At 42.8% G+C, this 11,802-nt stretch overlaps 1 protein-coding gene and 1 long non-coding RNA gene across 3 annotated transcripts in view; one reads left to right on the plus strand and one right to left on the minus strand.

The window, feature by feature from the left end:
* The window catches only part of LOC121693431, a 103,707-nt gene that overhangs the window by 38,647 nt on the left and 53,258 nt on the right, over nucleotides 1-11,802 (plus strand). The gene's annotated exons all lie outside the window — the stretch shown is intronic.
* Nucleotides 1-11,802, minus strand: part of LOC121693174 (zinc-binding protein A33-like) — a 45,951-nt gene that overhangs the window by 18,248 nt on the left and 15,901 nt on the right. Inside the window, exons 1-4 of one of the 2 annotated variants that reach the window (XM_042072440.1) lie at nucleotides 7,997-8,261; nucleotides 7,335-7,718; nucleotides 6,391-6,477; nucleotides 5,407-5,637 (exon numbers count right to left, since the gene is read on the minus strand). In XM_042072440.1, the coding sequence (XP_041928374.1) occupies nucleotides 5,407-5,637; nucleotides 6,391-6,477; nucleotides 7,335-7,712 (696 nt within the window). In that variant the 5' untranslated portion in view covers nucleotides 7,713-7,718; nucleotides 7,997-8,261. Of the gene's footprint in view, nucleotides 1-5,406; nucleotides 5,638-6,390; nucleotides 6,478-7,334; nucleotides 7,719-7,996; nucleotides 8,262-11,802 lie in introns of those variants that run through there. The other variant, XM_042072449.1, reaches the window with a different exon arrangement.

The raw sequence follows: 11,802 nt of genomic DNA on the forward strand, positions 1-11,802 counted from the left end.
CTCTACAGTTGTATTAATCAAAAGCTTATGTATTTGTTTTAACCTAACCCTTCCACATCAATCACAAATTAGGTGCTGATACAGCAAAATTCCAGCAGAACCGAGATTTACAGAGCCAGCCTTCCTAGCCCTTGCTGCCAAGGTGAAGGAAGCAGAACATTTGGGAAGAAAAGTTATTTGCTCACTTAGGTTAGACGAGGCAGTTATCAAGGCACATGTCCTGGGATGGAACTCGCTACTCGGAACTCGCCACTTGGAACTGGCTTTGTCGACATTGGGAATGGAGGGGATGATGATGACTCTTCCCCGGTAGCAAAAGATGCTTTGGTGCTGATGGTGGGTTTCTGTGAATGGCTCCTGGAAGGTACCATGTGCCTATTTCTTCATTGATGGCCTAATAGTCCAGTGGACAGAAAGGTGAACCCGGAAATGTTGAGTACACCAAACTTTTATGATGGAAATATATAGTATGGGTTCCCAGCATGCAGAAACTGCCGGATGCTAATTTGCATATGTTGGCAATTTGTGTAATTGAGCTAATTAGCATAAATGAGCATAATCACCTATATTGATCATATTATAAAAGCTGCTTGGCCAAAATGGACCATGTTAGTATGTTTTTAGGGGTTACTGGAGATGCTGATGCTGACATTTTCAAGATTCAAAATCACTATTTAAACTTGGTTTGGTCACGTTTTTACTCTCATTAAGCTGATTTTGCTGAATTTTTGGGGGCGATTTAGACATATTTTTGGAGGATAAAAATGTTCAGTGTTTAGGAATAATTTGGATCCTCAAGTTATTTCTGAATTCCACAATAATTTTGGAAATAGCTATTCACTGGCCCTCTGCTGTGACTCACAATTGAGTAACAAAGGGAAGAACTAGCCTCTACTACTCCTCACTGTCCTCTTCCGTTGTCCTGTCGCCATCTTCTCCAGACTCTTCATCCCTGTCCTTCTGCTGTTTTTGCTGTGTAATTATATTGCCACATGTAACATCACTGCCTTTGCAGAAACAATAATTAGTACAGGCCAGGCCTGCAGCTGCACAGCTGCACTTTCCAGATACATGTATACACAGTTTTAACCCAGCTTTGCAGTTACAGCTGATGACATCTAACAAATCAGGAGGAGCAACAGGACTTGAATCGAGCAAGGTGGGCAAGTTCCTCTCCTTTCTTCATACCCGTCTTCTAACTCCCTCCAAATGCGGTTATATCAACAGCCGGTGGATCAGGACGGTCTGCTGCTTTCCAAAGCAGCACCTGTAGATGGGCACGTTTTCCATGGAGGAGCAAGTTGCATTCTGTAGGAGACAGTGTCTTCAGTGCTGGAGGAGCCGGGAGTGGGAGACCTCACCGCCAGGGATGAATTACTGCACGGGCCTACCGGGCCCTGCCCAGGGGCCCAAGGGGTCAGGGGGCCCTGAAGCCCAAGCATTTGCATGAAATCATTGCCTCAATATCAACACATCAGGATGTAGGCTATGAATCTGATTGAATTTAGTATTGGCCATCCCCAAAATGCACCAGAATACAGGAAATCACATCAAACAAATTAAAACATTTCTGAGGAAGGACCTCTAAACCCCCCTTCCACATATGCGACAATTGATGGGGGGCCCTTAATACATCTGGGCCCAGGGGCCCGAAAGTTCATAATCCGTCCATGCTCACCGCTAGGTGGAGGCCCAAGCAAAAGGATCCGTAAGGGGTACTAAAAAGCTTAGAGAAGCCTTCAGTAGAAGCCGGAGACCAGCTGTCGCCTGGACCTAGCTACGGGAGAAATGCTTGCCTGAAGAGGGTTTTGATGCAGTGGCCACGGCGGAGAAGGACTTCACGCTACTGGGAGAGCGGTCTGAGGAAGCGGCCTTGGAAAATAAGGTAGTGACGCTGGCCTGGGCGCTGACTTCACCGAGAGAAGACCTTGAGCCCCTGCCCCCGCCGGACAGCTTTAGGCTGGTGTTGGCAGTGGCCCTGGCTGCAGAGCAGAGGTGGAGCGGCAAGGAGGTGGTGCCTTGAGGACGGACGGTTGGCGGAGCCTGTTCGAGTCGGCCTGTTCGCCGGTGCTCTTTAGAAAAATAAGGGGGAAAAGTTTGTTGTGTGAAATCCGATGGCACGAGCCAGAGAGAAGGTCTAGGCCTTGGCGCAATTGTGGCGATGTGGAGTGGCCGGAACAGCGGAGGACAGCTCTGCGACAAGGCAGCAGAGGAGGGACGCCAGCGTCGGTAGCTGTAGCTGTGTGCAGCGTTGCCGGCTGCGATGGAACTGGAGTCTGCTACCCCGACTGGTGAGACGACGGAGTGGAGCATTGGAGGTGCAGTGCCAGTTACGGTGCTCAGCGCCGGGGATTCTGTGGCAGTGGAGGCTAGGCCCCGCCAGGTGTTGGAGGAACGTTGCAGTGGTGCACACTGCGAAAGTGCGACCTGAGGGCGTTCTCTGAAGGGAGCTGGGGACGAGAGGCGACAGACCAGGTGACTGCTAGCACGCCCCGCATTGGGCCGCTGGTGGTTGTGGTTCCCCAGGGTGAGTAGGGCTCTTGCGGTGTGTGCACCCCACCTGCTGTGTGGCAGTGGCAGAGACTAATTGCTGGACTGAATGTGGGAACGCCCGCGCCGAGGATGGCAATGGCTTGTTGGGGGAGCTGTGCAACGCCAGCGTGCTGGACTGTGCTTGAGATTCCCACGATGTTTCGCGCTGGGGATTCTGGGAGAACTGAATGATCATCTCAATACCAACGTTCCCAAAAGGCTTGTCCCAAGGAGAACAGTATTACCTTAAACACACATGAGGAAACGGAACAGTCCAATCAGTAGACTAGGATAAGCTAGCCAACTATGCTACTTTGTTTACAATATTTCCAGGCTTCAACCAGACAGCTGAATGTGGTAGAGTTGTAATAGAAATAGTAGGCCTAAGCTATAGGCTTATCTGCATAAAGTGTGCTGTCATAAATATCAGACATTCAGTATTCTCTCTTTTTATATCAAGATATAAAATAATACAGATATATTACATTGTAATCCTCTGGTATTCTAAGGTAGGCTATTGAAATGTCTAGCCCCCCCCATCCAAAAAAAGAAAAATCGAGGTTTGTATCAAACCGTGGGTCAAAAATCGTGATACGAATCGAATTGTTAGGTTGGTGTATCGTTACAGCCCTACTGTATATCGCTACAGCCCTATCCTCCAAAAATCTGTCTAAATTGTACCAAAAAACTCAGCAAAATCAGCTTAATGAGAGTAAAATGTGACCAAACTAAGTTTAAATAGTGATTTTGAATCTTGAAAATGTCAGATATGGACTCAGCATCTCCAGTAACCCCTAAAAACATACTAACATTGTCCATTTTGGCCAAGCAGCTCTTATAAAATGATCAATATAGGCTATTATGCTAATTTATGCTAATTAGCTCAATTACACAAATTGCCCAACATATGCAAATTAGCATCCGTCAGTTTCTGCATGCTGGGAACCCATACTATATATTTCCATCATAAAACTTTGGTGTACTCAACATTTCCGGGTCCACAATGGGGCTCTATGGGCTGTCCACCGGACTATAAGTGGTGCAGAGCAGGCAAATCTTGTCAACATCTGCATTAAAAAACTGACAGATGGAAACAACTGGAATCCATGCCTTTCCATGGAATAATTTTTGGAATCTGATCCCTTATCATACCTGTTCATTCATACTCGTCGCCCGACTTATCGTGACTAAATTCAAGATGGCGGCGAACGGTAAACTTCCTGAAGGAACTGTCTGTATAAATCGTCTTGTAAATAAACTACCAGTGCTTTTTCAAAGTTCTCAATTTCTCGTCATAGCCGAGATGAGCTATGAGACAAAAGTTTACACTCACTTTACGTCAATTTCACAGAACTTCTCCTTTAAGGAAAGACTTGATGATTCTTCCAGTGAACTTTGGGATTCTTGAACTGATACAGATAAATAAATATTTAAGTTGAACCAACTGAATTTTACAAGTTTGCAAGATGAAATAGCAAAAAAGTGGAGATAACTTTTTTTCTATTTTACCACGTCTTGCTGATTATTTGAGTTATATTCGAGGTGTAAAAGTCCGGCTCACATTTTTGTTCCAACCATTCACTTAATGAGCTGATTCTAATTAGCGCAACTCTTAAGCCAGGTGGATCAGCTCATTAGTGAAATCACCTTTGTTTCTACTTTCTACTTTCTACTTTCTACTTTGACACGAACACCTCTGATTACTAACATGAATTCTCCTGATTCTCCCGATTTCCCTTTTAGGCCACATTTACATCAACCCGCATAAATACACTGTCGAGCGCCATAATAACTATGCCAAACCTATGGGTGGCAGTGTAGGGAAAGGAATAAAGCCATGCTGGTCAATCAAAATCCACAGAATCGACACCAACGACTAACACGAGCAGTAAAAATGCTGACCTCCGTGCGATCCTTCGCCTCTGCTCCTCCATGTAGAGCAGTTGTTGCAAATGCAAACAGGCCAGAAGCGTTTGCACAAAAGTAAAAATTAGTAGCACCTTAACAGCATCCATGATAATCCTGATCAGTAGCCAAAGAAACTGTAAACATCAGGCGCTCACATGACGTTAAGGATTTTCTGGCGCATAATGTGACGTTTAAGAAGCTAAAACGCCGTTTATCCCTGTTGAAACGGCAGCACATAACCGGCGTTATCAGAAATCTCCACTTTGGCCGGAGGTTTTAGAAATAATCGTTTTCTGTGATAAAAACGGGGTTTTGGTGTAAACGAGAGGCCAAACCGCAGGGGAATATCTGCGTTTTCCCTTCGTGTAAACGGGGTCTTATTATTGGGATAAATGCAGAGACCGAATTTCCCTCACAGGATCAAAAGAGTATATATACCCACTCTGGGCCTTGTCCCTCCACCCCTTCTTCACACGGCTCCCATCAGGGGAAGATACAGTGGCCTGATACTTAAATGATGCTCCCCGGCAGTGCCTTATATGTGTGTGTGTGTGTGTGTGTGTGTCTGTGTGTGCACACGTTTCACTCTTCTCCCATCTTATTGTGTTCTTGCTCTCCTCTCTAGAATCATCTCACACCATATCAACAGCACACTTATCAAAGCCCAGTGAGTCAAACATGACAGAATGAGACCAAAGATCACATCACACATCAGGATAATGCAATGGGGTAGGTGGCATGGGCAGGTCACCTCAACAAAACAGCCAGTTGTGCTATTGTTAAATTATCACTGGTATTAGAGTTAGAGATCTAACACCCTTACAGCCAGATGTGCTATTGTTAAATTATCACTGGAATTAGAGTTAGACATCCAACACCCTTACAGCCAGACGTGCTTTTGTTAAATTATCACTGAACTTAAGAGTTTGAGATCTAACACCCTTACAGACAGTGGATGGTTCCTACCTGCAGGAATGTGATGTCATCAGCTCCCATCTCCTTTTCCATGCCTCTGATTGAGTCTGAAAGAGATGAGATCTCTCTGCTCATCTTCTCAATCTTCTCCTTCATCATCTGACTCTTCTGCTCCTCTTCCTCCCTCAGTGCAGCTATCCTGGCTGCCTCTTCATCTTGTAGAAACTGGTGAAGCTCCAAAAACTGCTTCTTGATCTGTGTCTCTGTGTATTTGGCCTGAGTCTGGATAACATTAAGGTGCATGTCAACATGAGTAAGATTAGGGTCTTCATCATTATGCATAAGAAATAGCATCAGTAAATAAAGCAACCCAATGGAAGAACACAAATGAAGTAAATAATAACAGTCTTTACAATCTAACATTAGGATTAATTAAAAGGTAAAAAGTGAATATATATTTAATACTGGCATAGGTTATTTCTTAATATAATTTTCTTTTTTAAACTAAAATCATTGAATTCAGCTGAAGTATACATAATCCATTACTTATCAAATCATACAAATCATAAGTAAGGAATAATGCCCGACGAGGTGTCCATTATCAGAAATAAATGGACGAATTTATTTCTGATAATGGACGCATCGAAGGGCATTATCCCATGTATACCATGGTCACTTACGAAATAAATAAATATGAAATCAATTATTAATACTAAATGAGTTTTAGAGCTAAAATCGTTCGTTTTTTCAGCTGTTTATCGCAACGCTATGGAATGTTGATAAGTCATAAGTTGTAATGTATTTAGTCTCCGTTGCCTTGGTTACCAACTAGTGTTTGAGCCAGCGCAGTGATTTAGAACTGTCATCAGGCAATTCGAATGGAACGTCTTTTTATAGGTGTAGTATATCACTTTTTAAATGACACCCTTTTCAACCTAGACCATGGCATAAACACCCAATAATTAATTCCTATTCTACTTACATTTCACGGACATATGTGGATATGGGTTGGCATCATCATAGTAATCCACTCACCTTAATATACTGAGCTGATTCATGACAGGTGTCTTTAGCCTTCTTAAAAGCCTTCAGCTTGTCCTGCAGTTTGACTGTGAGTTCTTCCTGAAATGAATAGCACTATAATGTGTCTGTGTCTCTTTCAGATTACACTGACCACTGACCTGAATAGAGCCGTGCTACATTCTTTTTAAGACACATGTGGATCTTGTCACGATACTTATCCGTCTTGTTAATCCACATTAAAAAATAAATAAATGTGTGTATGTGTGTGTGAGAGAGAGAGCAAGAGAGAGAGAGAGAGTGTGTGACAGAGAGAGACAGTAATATGAGCATACTTCCAGGTGGCAACATTAAATAAATGAATCATCTAAGTAAAGCATAGCTGTATCAGCAGTAGTTCAGAAACAAACAGTCTAACTCTCTGTGCCTGTATGTGTGTGTGTGTGTGTCCTTGCCTATATGTCTCTCTCTTCCTCTGTGTGTGTGTGTGTGTGTGTGTGTGTGTGTGTGTGTGTGTGTGTGTGTGTGTGTCCTTGCTTGTATGTGTCTCTATGTGTGTGTTGCTTCACATAAACATTACACAATGATAGAGTAAATAAGTACAGGATAATGGATGACACAGTGTTCAGACATCAGAAGTTAAAGTCCCGTTAAAGAGCAGCCATAGGAAGATGGGTGTTCTGGTAGGAACACTGCACTGATTGTCTGCACTGATTGTCTGCCAGATCGCTAATCTGTTGCAATGTGTCAAGCATAATGCGGCCAAAAAACTTGAACTACTTCATAGGTGTGTAAATATAGAACAATAATTGAAGCTCTAAAGACCGCACCACAATAGGAAATTAAACCAAGCAGTGGCATCTACAGCAGTACCGGTAGTTCAGAAGCAAACAGTCTAATGGATGTGAATGTCTACTGTATTTGTACAGGGACATGTGGAGTCCCGATAGTGTACTTACCTTCACATCAACTGCTGCTTTGTCAATGGGACTGAACTTGTGATGTTTGTGTAATTCGTCTTGACACATAAGACACACAAGCTGCTGATCCTCTTGACAGAAGAACTCAAGTTTTCTTTTGTGTAGACTGCAAGACACGTGTGTCTGACTCCTCTCTAGTAAGAAGGTCTCACACAGGTTCTTTAATGCCAGATTTGGGGGTGTCCTCTCCTTTGATGATCTCCTCCTGCAGACTGGACATTCTTTGGTTTCTTTGCTCTCCCAGCACTTCTGCAGACATTCTTTACACACATTGTGACTACACGACAGAATAACAGGATCCTTGAAGATATCCGTGCAAACAGGACAGGTAAGATCATCCTCTAGACTTGAAGCCATTCTCTCCTTCAGTAAAAGAAAAGAAAACTTTGCTTTGACTTCAGATATCTGACCTTTTAATGGTTTCCAAAGCACTGGTGTGCGTTAAGTCTCTCCTTTTAAGGCTGATTTGTTGACTTTACTTTCACTTTCATGAGAGTGAAAATTGTAGTCAGTCTCTGAATACTCTCCGTGTTTTTACATTTCTTCTGCAAAGTTTAAACTGCTTCAACTTGTTTTCACAAACAATGATGCTCTATAAATCTACTTATAAAATGACTTTTCCACTAAAATTCCTCACATACCAGAGTAATTGCTCAGCTGTAATGGAGAACAGAGCAGCCGTCTGTCACTGAGCTTCACTTCCTCCTTCAGGACAGGTGAGTTAGAGGGCGGGATCTAGAGGAGCAGAGAACTCGTTGGTCAGTCTCAACATTCCATCACAGAACCAGTAGCCTATCTAAGCACTATCTGAACTTGATGTTGCCCAAGCTCAGGTTCAAAGTCCCAGGATGAGTGAACTCTAGCTGGGGCGAGAACAGGAATATTGTGCATGTTTAACTCTGCTGTCAACACAGTACTCTTGTGATGGAGTGTTCATACAGACCCTCAGCCAACTGCTGTGAACTACACCTCAGCATTCCCAACTGCTGTGAACTACACCTCAGCATTCCCTATTGCTGTGAACTACACCTCAGCATTCCCTACTGCTGTGAACTACACCTCAGCATTCCCAACTGCTGTGAACTACACCTCAGCATTCCCTACTGCTTACTCAGCTGTGCTGCGCTCTTTTACTCCAGTCTGGAATTATGTGTTGGATTCAGGTGGAGTTTTTTTGTTGTTTATTTCTTTTCTGTTGTGGCTTTAATTTGGCTTGCTTCAGGGTGGATTTTTATTATAACTTTCAGTTCTTTATTTTATTGTGATGTTATTATCGAAGCTAATCACTCACCTTTTCGCTGTGCTCTTGTCATTGGCTGCTAGTGGTTGGGGTTCAGAACCACAGAAAAGAAAAATATGCGGAATGTCCTTTCCACTGATGCGTTTATCTGTCTGTATATAGACACATGCCATCAACCTAAAATAAATAAATCATAAAATCAACAACCCCAACATTATGTTACTTTAATATGATGTTGACAGTACAGAGTAAATCAGGAACATCTGGCATGATTCACATCACTACAGATGTTGCATAGAGTGGATTCTTCTGAATGTGAGTGGAGTGGACTCATCTGAATGTGTGTGGAGTGGAGTGGACTCCTCTGAATGTGTGTGTAGTGGACTCATCTGAATGTGTGTGGAGTGGACTCATCTGAATGTGTGTGGAGTGGACTCATCTGAATGAGGTGTGGAGTGGACTCATCTGAATGTGTGTGGAGTGGACTCATCTGAATGTGTGTGGAGTGGACTCATCTGAATGAGGTGTGGAGTGGACTCATCTGAATGTGTGTGGAGTGGACTCATCTGAATGTGTGTGGAGTGGACTCATCTGAATGAGGTTTGCTGTTTGATCCAAGTTGACTTTAGTCCTCAGTTTTTGAGTTTCTTTCCACCAGAATTCTTCTACACAACTGGAACGTCATACCAAGACGTATGCAGCTCTGGCCCAAATGTTATCACTGATATTGAAATTAATTTTAAATCAGCATGCTGAAACACATAGGTCTGCTGTTTCAGTGAAAGGCCGGCCAGCAAAGGAATCAGACGAGATTAACATTCCCCAAAATAGTAGAAAAATAAACAAACAGAGACATATCTTGCAAATCAGTGTTTATTGCATCATATGTCATGTGATACAAACAAGACAAATGTAATGTAAGTAAAATATAAAAGCACAAACAAAATGAATGTAAACATGTCGATCAATATAATAATGCTGTATGTGTATAATCTGGGGTTATTAGCAGGGTGGTGTTTTCATGAGTCTCAGTTAGTAGCAATTAGAAACAAATTAATCATGGATACCTAGGACATTCACCTGACCATACCTAAAAAAATAACAAATTATTACATGAAACTGAGAGTAGGACTGCAGGAAAGCGCTCCAAAGCTCAGCACAGACAGAATCAGCTACAGGAAAGCTACAGGTGAGAGGAGAGCATGCAGTTACACAATAATCACCACTAGATGGCAGTATTCATAGTGGAGATTTACATATTTCACCTCTCTAGGAATTTTTAACCCTTTTGAGGTCTAGACTATTTTCAATGTAATTTTACAATCTTTACTTCTGAGCTCATGTTGGTCATTGTAAGGGCCATCTGTACATGCTATATCGTGTCCAGGTCAGGGTTTCTCAAACTGGGTGCTTTGACGCCAGTCCTGGGGTGCTGAGGAATTCCTTGATCATATATTGAATTCATCAGTATCACTTTGAAAACTATTTTATATCAGTTTAAATGATGAAAAATGTAACCGATATAGACAGTTTTCCTTTTCTTCACGTTACACTACACTACGCAACACCAATAAATATTAGAGTCATTTCAATATTGATTCAATCTGACAGTGTAAGACACATTTTATTCACATATAATATTGGTATAAGGACCAGGTGTGAGTCTGTAGACGTCAGCTGCAGAGTTTTGACATTTTTGCTGGGCCCTGGACACCTGGACACAGCGCAGTATGGACACTGGTCACCTGGACACAGCGCAGTATGGACACTGGTCACTGCTCACCTGGACACAGCGCAGTATGGACACTGGTCACCTGGACACAGCGCAGTATGGACACTGGTCACCTGGACACAGCGCAGTATGGACACTGGTCACTGCTCACCTGGACACAGCGCAGTATGGACACTGCTCACCTGGACACAGTGCAGTATGGACACTGGACACCTGGACACAGCGCAGTATGGACACTGGACACTGCTCACCTGGACACAGCGCAGTATGGACACTGCTCACCTGGACACAGTGCAGTATGGACACTGGTCACTGCTCACACTGACAGACCCACATGTGATGGACTAGAAATATATGAACGGACCTCAGGTAAAAACTGCTAACCCAAGATCAGATCTGCTGACCCCAGATAAGATCATTAGAGCTGTTTTATCTGTTTATGTGGGTTGTAGTATCATTATTGTGTCCTGTTGATATTTCCATAAGGGATTCATTAATGCAACTGTATTGATGTGGGTTGTATCATTAGAGCTGTTTTATCTGTCTGTGGAAATCACACAGTTCTGACTCTGTTTATTCCTCCTTCTCATTGTGTTCAAACTCAGCAAAGCCCAAAGCTCCCTGGTGTAGATTAGACCTTCCATCTGGTTATGAAGGACAGAGACAGAGACACTAACACTGCCAATGCATCAGATTAATATGATTCTTTATTTCATGTGCATGATGACCAGAGTTCAGTGGTGCAGGAGTTTGTGTTTACTGCAGTGCTCTCAGTCTCTATAGTGCTGTTTAATCACCAGCATTTCTGACCTCAGATCAGACAGCAGCAGAACCAGCTGCACCTGTGCTGTGTTGCTGCTCTGCTACTGGAAACCTCACAGGTGAGAGGAAAGTGTAGTTACACAATAATCACCACTAGATGGCAGTATTCATCTCTCATGAATATCTTTAAATGTATATTTAAATGACATCTTTAAATGTAACTCGTATGAAATTATGTACAAGTGTGCACAGCACAGCACAGGTAACCAATTTGCAAATAATTAAAAAAGAAAACTAAATTAATTTGATTTTAACGTATATAGCCAAATATCACTGTTGCAATGTGTATACAGTGTTCCTTGTCTTCCAACAATGGCCACCAAATGACCCTCTAAATGAGCTAAGTTCTAAAAAGGAGAGACCCAGCAGAAATGTCGACATCATTTATTGAACTGATATTTTGATGTGCTTGTGGCAGCAATGTAGAAACTGTCGTGGCAGATATTCAGACTCGGGCCAGAAATTAAGTCCAAACATCTTGCCTACAACGTAACAAAAATACACCATTATAAGTGCTGAAGTCAAAAGCTTGTCCCAAAAAGAAGGCTCAAAAGTCCGGCAGAGTTCCGTGCAAAAATTCCTTTAATGACTACATAGCGCAAAGCCTAAGTGGATCGCACGATCGCACTCCCGAACAAAGGTACTGTAGAACT

This window comes from Alosa sapidissima, chromosome 2, assembly GCF_018492685.1.
Source record: "Alosa sapidissima isolate fAloSap1 chromosome 2, fAloSap1.pri, whole genome shotgun sequence".
Lineage (NCBI taxonomy): Eukaryota > Metazoa > Chordata > Actinopteri > Clupeiformes > Clupeidae > Alosa > Alosa sapidissima.